Genomic DNA, 19,640 nt, shown 5'->3' with positions numbered 1-19,640 from the left:
TTCTGTGTGATTTGTAGATCAGGACTATACTGCCTATTTTAACCGCCTTTAATAAATAAATAAATATCCACACAGTATGGTTCAAGATTTCCAGTTGTGCACAAGACAGGAAAAACTCCCCGCGGCACCTTCTGCCAAGATGTAACCGTCCAAGTTAATTGGCATCTCATTCACTACTTAGTCTTCACTCATCGGGCCGAGGGAGTTTTTGGACACGGACGAGCGGGCCGGTGGGTGGTCGGGTTTTGGGACTTAATGAGGCAGGCGCCGTTTCGCTGCCAAGCTTGGCCGGGCTGACCTTGACGCAGCTCCGGTGCACGGGTACGAAAAGGAGAGCACATCGTGTGTTGGCCCAAGTGAGCTAAGGCAGTGATCACGACGCCAAGACTCCCATCTCCTTGCCAGCTCAGTTTTTCCACGTTAACTTGGTTACTAAATAACTATAAAAAGTAAACAATATAGTTTAGTCACTATTTATAGTATAATTAAATTGTAATTACTTTATACATTTCGCTTTTGTCGTTACATAAAAAAGCGTATGTTTATGGATTATTTGTTTGCGTAAATCCAAGATGGTGGACGTGATTAAAACGATTTCGGTGGGCGTAAAAATACATGTTTGTCGGGTAAAGTCACAATTTAGTCGAAATTGAATCCTGTCAGTATATAACACTTTTATTTAATTATTTAAACTTAGTACGACAGTGTCCTCTCTTCATCTTTAAATCATCCTGCTTCTGTTTGTTTAACCCCTCTTTCTGAAAACTCTTCTTTAAAAGTTTCACAAAAAGAGAAAAAGGAACTCGAGGCTTGGTGTCGATTCAGCACCCAGTGCGGTGAGACGAGCCGCCTGCGCTTTACAGAGCTAATTAAACGCTCCACGTTAATTAGCATGCTTCCGTGTTGCAGACAGATTTCCTTCTGATTTCAAGTAAGCTTGCAGTTTTTCAGGTTTAGAAAAATGCTCCTCATGTTTCTCTCCTTGACTCCACATCTGCAGAGCCATCTGTACATGAAGGCCCACAGCAGAAAAACAAACCCTAAACTGTACAGACATTAAAACAAACCTTTTGATTTAAGTGCCGGTGTGGAATTTAGTTGTTTTATTTATTTTTAACTGTGGGTCGGTATAGAAGGAGACTGTTGTTCTTCAAGGTAGAAAGAAAATGTAGATTTTAATAGAAACTGTCTCATCCGGAGAATCAATCTGTCTCATGGAGAATTCATGGCTTGATGTTTCCTTTATGCGTAAAGAAGCCCGACACACACAAAACAGACTGGATTGAAGCTTTCTGCCCGTGCATATTAATATTATGCTCCTTCTTGGCAAATTAATAAGCATATTTAATATTCCATTTGATACTTTGCCAGTGTCAAAAATAAAGGTGATGGTAATTCGCTACTGATGTGTCTCAACCTTTCTTTACAATCATCAAACTTGTCACACAGTGTCATCCGTCATTGTATCAACAATTAAGGATAGTATAATTTGTGTTGGGTCTGTTTCAAATTTCAGATTTTTCTACAGTGAATTTTCAATGATTTTTGACTGTTTATCAGTAGATCCCGAGACCTTGTTAACTCAGATCACTGTCCAAATTCACTGCTGCATTAATTTGACTCTTTCCCTGGAATTCAAAGGAATGTTAGTGGTCGTCGAGTCAAAAATGGGCCAAGATTTGGCTATATTTAGCTTTCCTCTGAAGAATTCCTCCGTGCCGCGCTGCTTCCTTGGGCCAATCACCTCCCTGGTATCCCAAGGTGTGCTCGACGGATGCCAGTAATCCGCCAAATTGGTCTTAAATTACTTTGATCTCAGTTTTAATGCATTCAAGGATTTCAGCTCACATCTGTTGGACACAATACCCAAGGGACAGCTTTCTCATAGCCAAAGACAAACAAAAACCAAGTTGCACGTATTTAGAGGTGATTAAAGTTTCATAGGCCGTTATCCCTGTGTGTGGTATGTAAAGCATCTAATTTACAAGGCTAGTGTCCCCGGCCCCAAACGTTTTGTGTTTGGAGGTTTTTAAGCGCCAGTGTTGGTTTTGTTGTATTGGTTTACCTTCAGCACGTCAGCTTATGCTTAATTAAGCACACTTAACTTGTGTTTGTCTAGTTGTATTTTCACACTAATGAAGCCAGTTCTCTAGATTCACAAAGCGCCTCTCTGCCTCTTCTTGGGCTGGTCGGATGTGCTCTTAAAGGAGTCGTCATTGATTGATAGGCACAAATAAACAGTAATATCTCTGCTTTCATCGGGGTGGTGTTAACAGAAGTGTACTGATGCAAGTGTGCAAAGAGGTATTACTTCACTTGGTGCCCCCTAAACCAGTGTAAATACCTCGCATAGCAGTGCTCAGTTTGGGGGGTTTTAGCTCAGGGCGATAAATGATATACTTTGGAGAACGCTGGAAAACAGATGTAAGAGTTTATAGCACAATATAATACTTCATTTCCATCCTTGTTCCTCCAAGCTGTTTACTTTTTACTGTGAGGATGTAGAGGGGATAAACAAAGACGACTAAATGCCTTTTATTAACTGACAGCTTTATTAGAATATGTTGGTATGTGAATGCTGACTAAAAGCCTAATCTCATTCGAGTCATCCTGCTTTTTTTATGTCCAATTTGACTGTTCCATTTAAGCTGCTAATGTCATGATATCAAGGCACTTCTTCTGGTCCATTAAAATGTGAAGGAAGCCATGAATTGTAGACTAGTTTCAATATGTGCCTGCACTTGGCTCTGCACACTAGTACATAAAAGACGTGTGGGTGGGCAGCTCTGAAATGACCCAGATACACGCTGTACCACCGGGAGAGAGTGTGAGCGAGTTAAATCGCTGCTTCTAATCCCAATTCCGACTGCGGCACGTGACGCATGGATTTGCTTCGTTTTTTGCTTTTGTTTTTCGGTAAGTGGGTGTTCCCTGTGTTCAGTTTGCCTCAATTATAATACATTTAATGTTCACGGTAATTAGGGTGAACCGGAATCACTCCCTAGATTCCAACACCAGATCGTTACATTTTTAAAGATTTTGGCCACTTGCATCGAATATCCCACACCTGGAAACATCCCTCGCCATCTACACTGTAATGCAGAGGCACCGCGCGGATGACAAATGCCCGACATACGTTGCTTCCGATGGCTCGAGCTGTGGAAGGAGGTCATGAGTTGAAGATAACCTACTGGGGCTCGTAGACGGAGATTGTGATCTGTGGCTCTTGTGTCTCTCCGCAGGCTCTCAGCACTGGCCTGCACAACCGGAGTCCGAAGCCAGGCCCCGTCTCCCAGGAGCAGGAGCTGGGCTACTTCCTGGAGACGGGCCTTCAAAGGGCCCATGTCATCCACTTCAAAAATGGGTAAGAAGAGGCTTGTGATGAGCAGCCTTTCAACTGGCACATCAAAGGCCTGGCTCGAGTGTGACAGCAGCCAGCGCTGTTTTATGTGCAGTCCCAGGGTTGATCTTCGCCACTGGAGAATCATTACAGACGAATAGATAAATAAATAAATCACAATGCGTGTGTGCAGTATAAATATACATTATCATGAAGGCTGGTGGAGCGCTGCGTTTTCTTTTGAGTGTGTTGTAGAAGTATAACAAAAGCATTGAACTAACTTTTTCTGATTTCATTGTGCTCCAAACAACAACAACAGTAATAAATGTATTTCAGTAATTATTATTATTTTGCATAAACAACCATTCTCTAAGGATGTAGGAGGTGTAATGAGGTTAATGAGCTCAAAGATGATGTATCGCACATGGTGGCCTGTTTGTCGAGTCTATGTCCTGCATAATGTCTGTTGCTATAATTTACATTTCAGGTTTAATGTATGTGAAGATCGCAAGTAGGTATCTCTCTGTGCGTCTTGTGAATAGAGTAGTGCTATATCTAGTCTAGGTTATTGAACCTTAAGAACTGGAGCATTCCCCTGTCATTTGTACATCAATATTTCCTTTGCACACAGTCCAGTAAAAAACCTGAGTTACAGGATTAGTTTTACATTTCAGTCCTTTCAGATAATATGATCAAGGCTTATTTTTTATTAGTAAAATTTGTTCTAGCTAAGCTGTTGGAGATTAAACAGAAGCTTCTGTAACCAAAAAAAGCTATGAAATATGTGGTTGTAATCTCTGGAAAGTACCCATTATACTTTTATTATTATTATTATTTTGATTATTATTATTTGGCCTGTTCTCTTTTTTTTTTTTTTTCTTCTTCTTCTTTTTCTGTACTTTCCATATAATGTAAAGCAGCTGAGAGCGCCAAGCCCTGGCACTCAGCGTGCAGAGTATACAACCCATATTGTGTGTGTTTAGTGGAGGACGCCAAAGCTCCTTCAAGGCACGTGAAGGGGAATGGGACGGTGACGGATTTCAAAGTGTCGTGAGCCGAGACCTAATTTGCCCGTAGATGGATTTATATCCCTCTGTAGAAAGTGCAGTAGATGTTGTGTAGGTTCCTGGTTAAGGTATGATTGTAACATTTATATGGTCATGTGCTAATGGTGCTCATTGGTGCTGTTGATAAACTGGGTCAGAGCTGGTGGCAACCAAGCAGATGACACAAAGGCTTATTCAATTATTATTATTAGTATTATATAAAGCAGAAAACCAATTATAAGAGCATTTTTTATTATAAGACTGATACTGAATATACATAGGTCTGCAGGAAGACTCTTTACTCCATCAAACATGTACTATTTCCATTTGTTAGTGCTAGTTAAGAGGCCTTCAACTCCAGCTGTATCTTCTCAGCATACTGCCTGTTTCCAGAGAAAACAGTTCAGTGGTTCAGTGACTTATTGGAGGGGTTTGGTATGAATAAAGGTTCCTATTTTTGTTTTGATCCCTCGGCCGTGATGTAAGGACCATATCTGCGGGATTGCTATGACTCCCCTTTTTAAGCTCACGACGTGCGTGTAAATAGATACGGCAGGGAGCGTGTGTGGTGTAGGATAAGAGATCTGAAATATGAATGCAGCAAATTTTGCTGATCCCCCCGGTCTTTCATGTTGCGAACAGCATGGGATTATTAAAGAGCCACTGGGCCTGGCGGGGCGATCACTGTTTAACTCTCGGCGTATCCGGGGGTCGTGACAGCTAGTGCATTCGTTGGGAGAATTAGATTCATAGTCGAGAGTGTCTTTGCTGAGGGATGCTCTGCACACATCCAGTGCCCTGATGTTTAACCTTTTATTCCCCTCCCTCTCCTGTGCTCCAGTCTTTCATGTGCACTTGTTTGTCTAAATCTACCTCTCAGCCATTTCTGGACGTGGGAAACGGCAGTGAAGCTGAAGGGGAAAGTACATTTAATGAAACCAAGAGCAGTATTTTCCTTCTGGAGTCTCAAAGACTTTTGAAGGATTCTCGAATGCGCCGTAGTAGGCATCTGGTGGAGCTCGTGTTTTTAATTAGCAGATTTTTTTTCTTTTCTCACAGTTTTTTCCCCTTCGCGGCTTAACAGGCGTTTTCTCAAGAAAGCAGATTTTAATTGAGTGTCATCTGATCATAGTTAAAACGAAGTGGACTTGAGCGTCCTTGTTATCGTCTGTAAATTGCCGAATTGAGATTGCAGGAGCAGTCTGGTTGCAGAGTCAGAGTTGGGACATGATGATGGCCTTTGCTGGCCTTGGTTTTCATTTTTTAAGAGCTTGGCGAGGTCATGAGACAGATCTCTATCCATCTATGTATGTAGTTAAATTGCACAGAGAAATCTTGATACCGAGGCATCTTATATGTGAAAATGATCTATAACTGCAAATTAATAATACCTTTTGTAACAAAGTATATATATTTATACACATTCTCTCTGTGAAACTGGAGATAATGTTGCAGACAAATTAAATCCCCCCTATCTGACACATTGGAACAAATTGAAAAGCCACATGCAGGATTACACTGAGTACCACACATACATGCAGACCTACACGGAAACATACATATGCTTATCGTGCTACAATCTGATCACTATTTTCTATCAGAGCCTAAGCCTCTCCTGCAACAGACATTATTACAGGAACACACAGGACTGTAATTACAGTTTGCTCCTCAAACATTCGCAATAGATAGGGGTCATATTTACATTTCTCTTTAAATAGATCTATGTGCCGGTGCATTTTTCCGTTTGGGTTGCAGATAGTTAGAGAAAATAGAAAGAATCTCTGACTCTTCATTGGTTTTCTCTGAAAGACTTGGATATCTTCACAAGTAAAACTGATAGTGACTGCCCTTGCTAAATATAGGATACAATTTAAGACGTCTGTTGTAATGAGGAGACCTTTGTTGTGGCTGAGATCATGCTGTCAATAGACACACTGCACCACGACACCACGAGAGGCTTAAATAAATACTGGATTCTCATTTGCGTTTTTCCCTGTACTGGTGAAAGTTATATCGAGATCCACTTTGCAAAATTCTGTGGCTTCTGTGTTGTTTACAAGGCCAGGGCATGTCCTGTATGTGGCGGGGTCAGCCTTTCAAAAGTGTGGATGTGTTTGGAGCGCATATCTGGACGTACATCAACACGTGATGGCTGTGTTGATGGGTGGCGTGACTGGAGGTGGCGTGTGCAAACGCATCTCTCCACACCAGGATGGTTGGTGTGCAGGGCAGTGCTGTGAGGTGACCTCTTCACCCCTGCGGTACAATACTACAGCAGCAGGGAATTTAAATCCCTTATCAATGGCCTGTGCCAGAACGCTTCTCTCTACAGTTTTTGCACGGCGCACGCCACGTTATCTCATTTCAGTTAATGGAAGTAAAGCTCCAATTTCCAAGCCCTCTGGGTCACAGCTGTCATGATGTTTAATGGACGCCCTCATCTGTTACATAGCTGGTATTCTCTGTATTATTATTAATAATAATAAATTATTGTTATTAAAAAGAAAACACAATAAAACATTAAATTAATTCTGCCACATCCTGATCATCCTAACATCTGCTTTAATCGCCAGGCTGTGTTAATAATGTACACAATAAACTTAAATTTAGGAATATGAGTGGCTAGCAAAATATTTGTGTGTACAATTGAATTCAAAGGCATTTTTGTTGATATTTTAGTTTTTATTTCCCATGTAGCTCTCTCTATTGCCCACCTGATTGTTTTAATTGATTCATTGATCGTTTCCATTATGACAAACGGTTCCCCGGTTAGCGCAGCTCTTCCGCCGGTTCTGCGACAGCCTCGCTCAGCAAACCTGGCTTTGTGGGACGTTACCTTGGAAACGAGCAACGAGAACGTTTCAAGATCTGCTTCTATCTGGAATATAATCTGGGGGATAAGCAAGAGCGATAATAGTAATAATGATATGTATTAACTTTATTGTATTTGTTTGTTTTCTGGTGAGATGCTGTGGCAGGGGTTTGGAATCAAGTTTTGTTTTTCAGTTGGTCCTCAGTTAGTAAGATGAATGTATATATAGCTGAGACTAACTCCTTCAGAGATTGTTTACAATGTCATGCAGTGCTTTTAGATGGCCTTATTATTATTCTTTGCATAATTATTATTATTATTTTTAAACATTTTAACACCATAGAAACTTGACGAGGGGTGTGGGGCGGTTCAGGGAGATCTTGAGAGCCGTGGAGACGAGAACGACCCAGAACCTGCGCATGGTAAGATCCCAGACAGTTTCTTCAGCCCCGGCCCACTTAGCAGGGCGTACAGTGTTTCTCAGTGGAAGGGCACAAAAACCTTATTATTAAAACCTTAAAAACATTATTTTATGTAGTCGTTCATTAGATGCTCTGGTTCTCGGAGGCCTGAGTTTGTGCTCGCTTCTCCGCAGACGATTGCCCGGCAGCTGGCCGAGATCTTGCTACGGGGGATGTGCGAGCAGAGCTACTGGAACCCCTTGGAAGACCCCCCACACCAGTCCCCCCTGGACGACCCCCTGCGCCAGGCCTCCCACACCAAGGACTACGCCCTGCCCAGGAGGCCCAGGGTCTACTCTGGAGAGAAGTACGCTGCCCGCCCGCACCGGGATCCCCATTCACGAGCAAGAAGAAAAGCGCAGAACCTCACATGTCCAACATGCACTTAAAAGATGCGTGTTTATTTTTGATTGGCCACCATGACAGTGGACTGTGTCTTCATTCTTGTTTGCAAAATGTGTACTTCACCAGGTTGTCTTTGTTATAGTGATTTGTTCCAGGGGTACAAGAATTTCAGGGGGTCTTCCCAAAGTTAGACTAGGCTTCAGGATGCTCTGCTGAAGTCTTTAAGGAGAGAAAATATCTCCAATCATGTCAGACAGAGCATTTGAGCCTTCAGCTTCTGTGCTGGGATAAGAGCAACAGGCTTGTGCGATGATGTGAGGAAACTCGAGCGTTGGAAACGCCAACAGTGGCAGCATTGAGCAAGAGAAAGAAAACAAGCAAGACATGTTTTCTTTGAAGTGGAGTTGTGATAATACCCGCCATTACTGCTTAATCATCACCGTAGTCATAATTGAACAGAATATCATCGTCATTCCTTCCCAAACCAGCGCAGTAATCATGGCGGTGATTAGCGCTGACCTCTGCAGTTGACCCCGGCTTGTGCCGAGTGCAGACACAGAGCGCCGGGCTGTGTGTAAGAGCTGCTCCAGCACTAATGGCCTCTCTCTCTTAATTGCAGCATATTCTGTCCTCAGGAAAACACAGAAGAAGCTCTGCTGCTGCTCCTAATTAGCGAGTCAATGGTAAGACAGAGCTCTCTTATGTCAAGCAAAAGGCCTATTAAAAGTGCTTGTTAAGACTTATTTAGTTTTAATAAGAGATTTACTTCTGCTGACATGTTAGAGTGCAGTTACTCTTCTGATTTGTGCTCGTGAGTGTGTGTGTTTTTGTGTATTTACTTATGCCTTATGAATATATTTTTATTAGTTTTTAGATCGCCTGTGCCTTCATTAATCTTTCGCAGATGTGACACACGGGCCGTGTTTGCAATCATACACTGCCACCCCCCACACAAAATTATGAATGTTTTCCCTCCCTGGATGTTTTCTTAATGGCTCCTCCCGCACTGGTCTCCCCCCACCACCCCAGTGCTGATAATAATAAAGATCCATCCTGTTGAGTGCAGGAGTAATGAAAGCGTTTCAGACCAGAAATCCATCGTAACTCTATCAAGAGCTCAAATATTTCTTTAAGTAAACGTGGAGTTATTTTCATTAATTGGATTGGGCTTTCTTTCTGGAAGAGCCAGTATCTCTGTTTTACAGGCTGTTGAAGTAATGAGGGAGAGTACACAATGGAAAAGGTGTTAGTTGTCAGAATGAAGGTTGTAGAGTTGAATCTGAAGTTTTTTTCCCTTCTGAACAAATGTTTACTTCCCTCTCCTTCTAGGCCAATAGGGATGCAGTCCTAAGCAGAATTCCGGAACACAACAGCGACCGCATCATCAGTTTACAAAGCGCGTCAGTGGTGTACGACCTGCTAACGATAGCACTTGGAAGAAGAGGCCAATATGAGATGCTGTCTGAGGTAATCAAACCTATATGCCAGGCATTGACTGTGCATTTCCGTTATGTTTTAAATGTGTGGCTGGAGCCGGGACCGCCGAGACAATCCAAACCATCTCAGTGGTAATCGGAGCCTGATTGCTGATCTTTTGAAAGAATCTCGATCTCATCAGCTGGCCTCAGTGAATAAATACATCCTTTGCGTCGGACTCAAGTAAACACCTCGCCGTGTATCCTCTGTACTCGATAGACTAGCCACACCGTGTAAAAATAAAACAAGGCAGCTGTCCGTGCAGTAAAGATCTATTTAACAACAGCTGATGCAAAATAACCCCTTTCCCAGGAAAAACAAACAAACCCTCATGTTTTATTTATGCTTTGAAATGTGACAGATATTATTGGAATGGAGAGAACTTTGCTGCATAACTCTGTGTGAGTTATGGTTTTAATTACTGTACTTCATGTCAGCAATGCACCTTATGCCTGCCTCGCTTAAATGCCTAGCCTAGGCTTCAGCTTTTAATAAAAGCAGCTGATATATATTTTTTTTTCCGGTAACTCATTTTGAGACGCAGCGTACCGAAGAGATAAGGGGTGGGGTTTATTCATTTTGAATGTTGATTTGGCGTGAATGTTTGGAGCCATCTAAATAGTAGAGAGAACCGGAAATCCACCAGGCTTTAGTGCTCTTATAGAGAGAGTTTGCATTCCATGTCAGCCAGGAAAGTATTTCGTTTTTTCTCTCGCTGTCCTCCTGATTGCCTTTTTTAAATGTTCTAAAACTTGATGAATTCTAATGGCCTTGGTGCATTAATTCATAATTGTGAGCAAGCTTGCTCAGCCAGCACAATGACATTCCTCTGAAAGCTTCAGCTACTGTAAAACAACAACATTGTCCTCAGTTTGGCCTTCTATATACACTATTGCTGCCACTGGCTTTAAACTTTACCAGACGTAGAAATAACATAGGAGGTATAGGGAAGCATTCCAGGAAGAGGGGAGTGGGGTACAGTGGAAAAATATAATGAAAAGCTAAAAAAAAATTGTTAAATATGTCTGGAAACATGAAATATGTTGTAGCCGTGAGGGAGCTTGCTGCTCCAAAGCCTTCTCTTGGTCTGTGTGGAACGGGCCGCTTTCTCCTCTCACTTTACGATCTGCATTTCGGATTCCAAAATGATGGATTTATGCTGCACTAGCATTAGATGGTCGTTTGGTGATATAATGGGGGGTAATAAAATGATTTGATCACTGCCAAAAGACATAAAAACAATCAATTTTGCATTACAAGGCTTGAGCAATGACAAAGGGGAAGGTCAGACTGCCGAAGCCTGATTGGACCAGGTCACTCAAGAACCGCTTCACTGATTGGACCAGGCTAGGGACACTCATTAACCTCTTCAGTGATTGGCTACTACTAATGTAAACAAATCACTCTCAGGTGCATTTACAGGGCAAGGGTATCCTGCAGATTTTTCTCTTTTGAAAAGCTTTGGGGGGCGGTCCGCTTTGCTATTAAGTACATTCATTCACACAGGATTTGTTAACCAAGGTATTACTGTATTTTAACATTCTGGGAACTTGGTTTTTGTTTGTGACGCTAAATAAGTATGTTCTTCAGAGTACATTGAAACTTTGGATTGCCATTTAAATTCTGACCAGGTTTTAAAGTCTGACATGTTTTGTGTTTTTTATTTCATTGAGCTGTTTTTGCTCATTAACAAACACTGCTTGTTTGAGTCCATAATCATTTTCCACACTCTCAGATTCATAACGGCGGCTTCAAAGAGCTAAAGCATGCACCGTGACTGTGAAATCATTTTCCATGCTTGTTGTTTGTGCTTTGCTGTCTTTTGAACTTCTGTAGGTATTGTTACATATTTATCCTCACGCGTTTTTTATTTTGCGAATGCCCACAGCAATGCAGTGTGCAAGAGAAAATAGTAAACGCCCGAACATCCAAAAACCGTTCCTTGGGTTTTGCTTTGTCTTCAACAATCTTCTGAGGAACTTGTGAAAAAGATGGATAATTTGTAACTCGGAAGGAAAGTCATATGAAAATCGTGAGATTGATGAAGAATAGCATAAAAATAATGAAGTAGATGACATGTTCCCCTCTCTCTCTCTCTCTCTCTCTCTCTCTCCCCCACCCTTAGCCTTAATAACACAGCCTCTTGTTAATCAAAGTCTAAAACATTTGTATCTTTAAACCGCCTGCGGATGAGTTAATAATCTCCACGCACATATCAGCCTCATTAAATGGCTGTTTGATTAACATTCCCAATAAGGCGGCTATTAAGTTGTCCGATGCTCAGTTTTCCCTTACAAACACATTAAATATTTATTATATTGACTGCTTCTACAAGACAGAAAGTAATAAAATTCCATCATTTTTACCCAATACTGTGCACATATACCTTCATTAATAAGCCTCTCACTGTAGCTGTTTTCGTGTGGCCCTCAGTAGACGGGCAAGGTCTACCCTGCTGTGTTGTAAGGCCACCTGCCTTTGTCTACCAGCTACCAGCATGTTTGTTCCCTTGAAAAATATGTAAAAATATGCCGCAAAGACTGCTTATTCTAGTAGACCGAGGAGAGAAGACAGAGACAAGTTTTTGTTTCCTATGCATTATGTAAATATCAATTCACATTATTCTGTATATTTTGTTTTTCGTCTCTCTCCACTTCCGAGGGGATGAATTGCATTCTTGTGTTTAATTTGACAGTGTCTGGAACGAGCCATGAAGTTTGTGTTTGAAGAGTTTCACCTTTGGTATCAGTTTGCTTTGTCGCTGATGGCTGCTGGGAAGGTATGTGACTTTGCTGTGTGGGGGATTATGGGTAAATGTTACACGATTCATCTTAAAAGTTAACACAATATATTTTATATGGGGGGTGGGGGACAAACAAACAAACAAACCTCACAAACAGAATAGCAGAACGATGGTGTTGAAGTTCAATATCCGAAAGCCCTACAGGTAGTTATTTATCAGATTCATTTGAACAGACACTTAAATATGTCATGTGAACAAATGCCTAAGTCCAGATTGACAAGGTTGTGGGTTCAATCTTTTTTAACTGTCATTTTCATCGCTTCCCCCCCACCCGTGTACAGTCGGCCCGTGCCGTCCGTGTGCTGAAGGAGTGTATTCGGCTGAAGCCAGACGACCCCACCATTCCCCTCCTCGCGGTGAAGCTCTGCATCGGCACATTGCATTGGGTGAGTTGTGTGCATCCGGCAGCCACCTGGGCCCCGATTGGCTTAAGGACCTGTTCTCATTGCGGACTTCTGCTGCATTACTGAGCTACTCATTCATGCTGCGGAATGTGTTATTAGGCTATGACCTACTTTCCCACCGTTTTGATATGAGCTGTACATTGCATTCTTCTGTGAGGCAGAATGCAAACGCTATTTCGTGCTGTGCTCTTCTGGCACAAGTTGCTTCGGTATTTCTTTTGCTTAGAGAAGTTAATACTTTAAGTACACATTGCTAGCAGGGATCTTTAACCTCCATGGCAGCAGCTGGTTTTTAAACCTATGTATCGATGGTCCTGCTGGTAGATGTTGGAAGCTCAGTCCTGAACCAAGGCTCTTGATTTTAATGTAATACAATATGGGAGCCATGCAGATTGTTTAACTTTTTTTTTCATTCTTATTTAAAAGACAGAATGTTCCAGCATTAAAAAAAAAAAAAAAAAAAAAAAAGATTCCAGTTAATGCATCCTGACCTCAAGCTGAAATTAAAAGGGGAATAAGTTCATAATTAAAAAATGTTCCTTGATAAATGCGCTTAAAGGCTCGTAGGCTCGTTAAGATTAAGTCGGAATATGTTTCCAGGATTCTCTGATGAATTCAGAAAACATTGAAGTCTTTTATTTAAAACCATCTGGCTTGAAGAGAACTCTCCCCCCTCTGTACATTTCGCAGTTTGAAAAGAGCACAGCGGTTCACAGTGTTCATGGGTAATTTTGGGCTAAATCAGAGCTTCCATTATAGTGTTCCAGAAGCCGATTTGGGGATTCTACAGCTGGCTGAAGGAATCGAAGCACCTCGCTGCCCCAGGCCCTCGTTCCTACACTTTCACATTTCATATAAGCCACTGCAACATTAATGAATTTGACAGTTGGCTGAGGAAGGTAGACTGTTAGCATTGATACAGACGTGCGTCCCTCTGGAGAACGGATGTTTTTGCAGTGCCTTTTACCCGACGAGTGGATTGGTGTGTGTGTGTATGTATACAATGAATATCCTGCATTAAATCTGGCATGTTGTCTCTTTGTTTTGTCTCCAAGCTGGAGGAAGGCGAGCGCTTTGCAAAGATGGTGGTCGATATGGGAGAGAAGGCGTCCGAGTTCCGGGCCAAAGGCTACCTGGCTATCGGTTTGGTGTACAGCCTGAGGGCCACTGATGGTAAGTGGTGAGTAGGGGAGCCATTGCTTCTCCATGGGGGTTATTGTGCACCTGTTATAAAATGCTCCTTTCAAGACCGATCGGGCTCTTTTTTTTGCTCACCAGGGCTCGACTGTGGGGAAGTGTCTGCAACTTGTCACCAATACCAAACAGTTTAGCTCAGTTTTGTGTTCTCGTACGACAGGATACAATCGCAGCCTTTGATTAGACTTCTGCTAAATATGTTGTCGTCTTCCCTGATATGGAAGCCGTACTTCGGTTATGGCAGAGATATTGTTTATAAAGCAGCTGGAAGCGGCCTTATTTGCCTTCAATCACACCAGCAATACACCGTGTCCTGTAATAAAGGGCTTTGCTCTGAAGTGCTCTTCACATGTATTTCATAAAAAGAGTTCAGGGACAATAACCATGAGCAATAACCGCGACACAGATGAAAGTCTATGAGTTTGTACCAATAAGAGGTTGCTGTTGTTGTTGTTTTGTAAATGATAGTTTATGGAAATTATACTTGGCTATTATACAAACCCTTTTACCAATGCACTTCTGAGCAGAAAACCTTGTCCCCTGTCTCTCAGCATCATTGCGAGGAATGCAGGAGGAGTATCAGAAGAAAGCGCTTGGTGCTTTTCAGAGGTGAGCAAGTTTTTCAGTCTGTTTCACAGATCTTTGACTGGGAATTCATATTGACACCCGTACAATCTACTCCACTGTCCCAGGCTCGTGGGGTGTGGGGGAATGATGTAGTTCAGAGTAATGCCAGCATACAGTCGTGTGTAGTGCAGCACCACAGGGACTTGTAGTGTTTGACTGGGCACATCAGCACTCGACACCGGAGTGATGAAGTGAGGAGAGATGCTCGGAAATCCCTTTGCTTTGGGAAGGTGTAACACAGTAAACTGCGCCGCGCAAATCCATGTCTCCTTTTCCCTGACGTCTGTGAGGTGATCGTAACTGGAGCTGCCACAAGCGATCCCTGACACTGAAGTTACCAGAAGGGGGATGACATTCTTTTTCCAGACGATCATTAAGTCCTTTCAAGATCTATCCAAAACGGTCCTCTGTCTAATCGCTCACACAGTGTTCATTAACATTTAATTCTTTATAATAAAGTTATTTGACTTCTTAATGTGCTGCCCCATTTGTTACCATCCGTGACCGTCACTCGGCGAGCGCGGAGCGAGAAGACCACCTCCGACAGCTGACAGATTTCGTGCCCTGCAGCTGCTCGGAGTGGGATGTATTTTGTTGCTGATGATGGAGTTTTAAACATTTCTTGGTTATGAAATTAGGATTCCCAAGAACTGCATCTCTCATCTCACAGTTCACAATTTATCGCGCCTCTGATCTACTATATTTTCTAGCAATATGATGTTTCGTTGATGAATACTTGTTTGTGTGCTAGTGGGCCTCTCTTTGACCCTCCGAGAGTAGTTTTAAAATCTTACCAATGTGAAAGTGGCCTCCAAGGCTTTTAAATAATCTCGTGAAGGAGCTATTCAGTGCAAAGTGAACAGAACAATAAAACTAGCCTATTTTGATATTTGTTAACAATGTGTGTGTGTGTGTGCTTCACAGAGCCCAGAATTTGTCACCAACTGACCACCTGGCAGCTTTTTACCTGGCTCTACAGCTGGCTGTTTCCCGACAGGTGAGACCTTCGATGTCTACTGTTTAATAATAATAATATAATAATTTTTATCCCTGTTTATTTATTCTTTCTTAATTGTAATGAATACCATTTTGTTAGAAATTCATTGTGTCATTAAATGATTTCTTCTGCCTTAAAGAGTAATGAAAACTTCCCAAATTGTCTTAACTGACATAAAGTGCGCTTGAAACGTGTCTTGAGTGTTTGGTTCCAGTCCAACCCCATTTGCTCTTTCCAGGGACATTCAAACAGGGCTGCTTCGAGGTTTAGTGTTCCTTCACACACACTGGCTGATGTTTTGAAGCCTGACCTTTTCTGTTTTAATGGAAAACTCGCCATCAGTGATGTCGCCGTTAATCGCTCTGATCAGTTTACCCCAGATGTAGCCAGAGCCTGAAATTGAATCACACATTTTCGTCTGCAGGAAAAGCACTCGCGTTACAGACTCTTTTTCATATCGTCGTTTAGCCATTTGTTCCACTGCGGCCGGGCCTGGCATTTTTATGACACTCCCGTGAACTGTCAGCCGCTCGGCAGCTGCTATCAGTCAGGGCCTCAAGAACAGGGATGTGTGTTGGCCCGGCAATGGGTGTTCAACTTAATCTTTAAGACGTGGCAGTTATAGTTGTGTGTGTTTGTCTTTGGGGTTGATCGCACCGTTTATTACCTGCACGAGGTCTCTGGTCACCCCTCTTCTGCTCCCTGGGCCCAGAGGTGTTTTAATTATCGCCAAAAAATAAATGCATGGTTCCGGTTTTGTTTTTTTCAGGCATAATAAGGATCACATTTCGCTGAGAAACACTCTGCCGAGAAAACTCACTGTAGGTGACACGAGGAGCTTCTCGCTGCTGAGGATGCAGCCCCAAATCCGTGTTCGTTAAAGCTTGATGTGTCAAACTGATGCTCGAGGAAGTGAAGTGTTCAGAAAAGATTAGAATTTATTTTGGGCTGAGTGACTGGAGGCGAAGCTGAACAGGATATGTAGGTTCTGACTCCTGCGGGAGAAGGCCCTGTTCTTCATTAACAAGACTGCCTTTCACCGCGCACTGAGGGCTGCCTTATTGCAGTCAGGTGGGGAAGAGGGAATCTCAAAATTGTTTTTTTGGACCAATAACCACCAATAACCAAGATGAACACCTTCCTTTGAAATCCCAGCCCTGCAGATAAAACCACATCAGGCGTGTGGCAGACATTGCTTCGTTAGTGTACAGATTCACGCACCGTTCATTTGGATTCGCATTTACAGCAGTGCGAGTGTGGCGGCCGCATCTGCTTCCCTCCTTAAAGAGGCGATCGCATTCATCTGCCACTTCGAGGTATGCCTCTTCTCTTTTTTTTTTTCTCTCTCCATTTGCTCCAGACCTCATGTGATATTTATGCAGTTTACACAGTGCTTCATGAAGCAAATCATCAGATGCATAGTTAATCAATGCAGACAGGACAGAGGCTGCCGATGCTTCCCAGGGTTATTTCAGCAGTGTTACCTTTACAGCAGTGCGCTCCACCCTCGGGAAAAAAGGGGGTGCGATTAAGACATTTTATTTTTAATGTTCAAAGTGACGCAACAGTTTCCATAGTAATGAAGAACAAATAGAATCCACTTGGAGCCGGGAAGAGAAATGTGACCTGAAACCCCACAAGATGGGAAAATAGAAACTGCATGTTGTGCATTGGTATGGTGAGAGCCAGGTTGTTAAATTGAGTGTTTCTGGTAACCTGACTGGACCACAAGAATGTCCTGAAGAAATCTAAACGGACTGTTTAAACGGGAAAGCAATAGTATTTTACGAATGTTGGTTATCAAGGTTTTTCTACCCGTGTGTATTTGAACCTAGCTAAAGAGGTTCAGATTTCAAACAGACTTCTGTGTGCTCAGGATTAATAAGAATTAATGAAAGAAGTGGGAAGCTGGACAATCCAGGAGGTGGTTAGTCTTGAAATGTCAGACCAGTTCAGGACTTCCACATCAATAAAAGTTGCACCGTTTAACTCTAAGTGCCAGATTTAATTTACTCACCGCCTGGGACACTAAAACAGCAGTTTACTTATGAAATAATAAAAATGTACAGTAGGTCTTCAGTACTGCATTGATGAGGATTGATCGGTGCTGTGGAGGAGACCGGAGCTTGGCCGTGAGAGGGCTTGTTGCCAGATCCATACAGGCCTGCCCGCTGCCGGTCAGTGGGGCATCTGTGGAGCACATCCAGGGTTGGCATTGACCAAAGCTGGTTCAGGATCGGCAGGGTCTTTAGGTCCCTTGAGGGGAGAGTGTCTCGGTGAGAGAAGACGAGCCCACACTTCCTGTGCTTTCCCAGAAGGCCAAGCGGATGAAGGCGGGGCTGTGCCAGGAGTTGAGCTGCGTTTTTTGCGTCCGCAGATCCCGGAGGCCCTGGGCTACGTGCGCCAGGCTCTGCAGCTGCAGGGAGATGACGTCCACTCGCTGCACCTCCTGGCCCTGCTGCTGTCGGCGCAGAAACATTACCACGACGCCCTCAACATCATCGAAATGGCCCTCAGTGAATACCCGGAGAACTTCATGTGAGTCCATTGGCAGGACGCTAAGATGAGTCCCGAGCTGGACGGAGCGTGTATCGAGCTTGTAATCCATCACGATTCCTTATCTGCACGTGGTTCCCCTTGTTATCAAACACATGTCCAGCTTGAATACAATGGCCACCCTGCCTCTGGAGTGAGAAAGTAAAACCGCTGACTTGACGACAGCTATTTCATGGTGCCAGTCGGCCATGTAATTGTTTTAGTGAATTTGCTTTACTTTCCTCGACTCACACAGAAAACTGAAGAATTTCTAATCAACGGTGCTAACTAGATATAGGCCGTCCTCGCAGGCCAGAGATGGTGTGCATGAAGCTTGAGAAACTCCCTGGCTAGCGTCCAGCCCCCTTCACTGCCCAGCCACCAGTGTGTCTGCTCTCAGCCGCTGGAGTCAGAACAGAGGTGGAACAGCTGGCCGTGTTAATTACAAGAGTGTTAGGATAGCCAGAGGGAGGGTCAGGGAAACATTGATCCCGAGTTAAGCACCCAATTTAGGAGTACCAGAGATGTCATCTAAATTTGCTCGTCGGTAGTTAATAGATTTTTAATATGCACACACGGACCCCCGTCACAGGGTTCAGTTTCACCCCTGATTATTTGCAACTGAAATTCAGCGCTGTTTGTTTTCTCTCTGTTTGAATTTATGCATTTCTAATAGATTTAGATTCTTCTCCCTGAGGGGGAAGCAGTACTAGCTACTGTATGCCTTTCCAACTTATGTAACATGAAAAAGAACAAGATTTATTTTTCACTAGCTTGATTGAGCTTCAACATCCCCACAGGGAGTGTACGTTCCTACAGACTGCGATGTAAGAAATGGACCTATAAGGCTATATGTAGCTCATACGGATCTATCTTATAAATATGCAATCCACGTCAGTTTTTCTGTGTCCTTTAGGGGATCGGAACAGATATAACTACAGTCGATACAAAAGGACATATTTTTGCTATTTATTGGCATATTAAAGCAATATGAATGTGTTTATCTACCAAGTTCTGTAGATTGTTTTGAATTATTAGTAATCGGTTCTATGGAACTAGAATAATTAGCTAATTCAAAAGGATTGGAAAATGGCAATGAGTTGCAGACCTATACTGCTCTTGAACAGTGACATCAATAACTGTTATTGAAGCTCTGTTGACTATGGTCTGATCTTCATGTAATAATGTGTAGATGTGCACAAGCTGATGGTTGTCGTGTCTCATGGGTCTCAGCCTCCTGTTTACAAAAGTGAAGCTGGAGACAATCTGCCGAGGCCCGGACGAAGCTCTCCTGACCTGTAAGCACATGCTGCAGATCTGGAAGTCTTGCTACAACCTCACCAACCCCAGGTACGCTCCCCCTCCGGCGATAATTAAGGTTTAACAAAGTAGCAGGAACAGTGATTTAAATTAAATGTGTGTGTGAAATTGCAACCTTATATATGTGTGTGTCCATTATGTAATGAAATCATATAGTAGGATCATGGGTGCATTTTGTGGAACCTGGGAGATGTTTTGATTTTCTGTCTTCAGCGCTGTAGGTGATCAATTCACTGACTCTCCACTTGAAAAGGAACAAATACTTCTGAAGCATTTA

At 42.8% G+C, this 19,640-nt stretch overlaps 1 protein-coding gene across 3 annotated transcripts in view; it reads left to right on the top strand.

Annotated features, from left to right (window-relative positions):
• The window catches only part of ttc7b (tetratricopeptide repeat domain 7B), a 43,476-nt gene that overhangs the window by 4,664 nt on the left and 19,172 nt on the right, over positions 1 to 19,640 (top strand). For all 3 annotated transcript variants that reach the window (XM_066694087.1, XM_066694086.1, XM_066694088.1), the window contains exons 5-16: positions 3,243 to 3,364; positions 7,542 to 7,620; positions 7,794 to 7,966; positions 8,624 to 8,687; positions 9,334 to 9,471; positions 12,176 to 12,259; positions 12,565 to 12,669; positions 13,743 to 13,860; positions 14,436 to 14,493; positions 15,436 to 15,508; positions 17,886 to 18,046; positions 19,277 to 19,393. In XM_066694087.1, coding sequence (XP_066550184.1) covers positions 3,243 to 3,364; positions 7,542 to 7,620; positions 7,794 to 7,966; positions 8,624 to 8,687; positions 9,334 to 9,471; positions 12,176 to 12,259; positions 12,565 to 12,669; positions 13,743 to 13,860; positions 14,436 to 14,493; positions 15,436 to 15,508; positions 17,886 to 18,046; positions 19,277 to 19,393 — 1,292 coding nt within the window. The remainder of the gene's footprint in view (positions 1 to 3,242; positions 3,365 to 7,541; positions 7,621 to 7,793; positions 7,967 to 8,623; positions 8,688 to 9,333; positions 9,472 to 12,175; positions 12,260 to 12,564; positions 12,670 to 13,742; positions 13,861 to 14,435; positions 14,494 to 15,435; positions 15,509 to 17,885; positions 18,047 to 19,276; positions 19,394 to 19,640) is intronic.

Source organism: Amia ocellicauda, chromosome 21, assembly GCF_036373705.1.
Source record: "Amia ocellicauda isolate fAmiCal2 chromosome 21, fAmiCal2.hap1, whole genome shotgun sequence".
NCBI lineage: Eukaryota > Metazoa > Chordata > Actinopteri > Amiiformes > Amiidae > Amia > Amia ocellicauda.
Note: the sequence above shows the minus strand (reverse complement) of the source record. Positions and strands in the feature narration are given on the sequence as shown.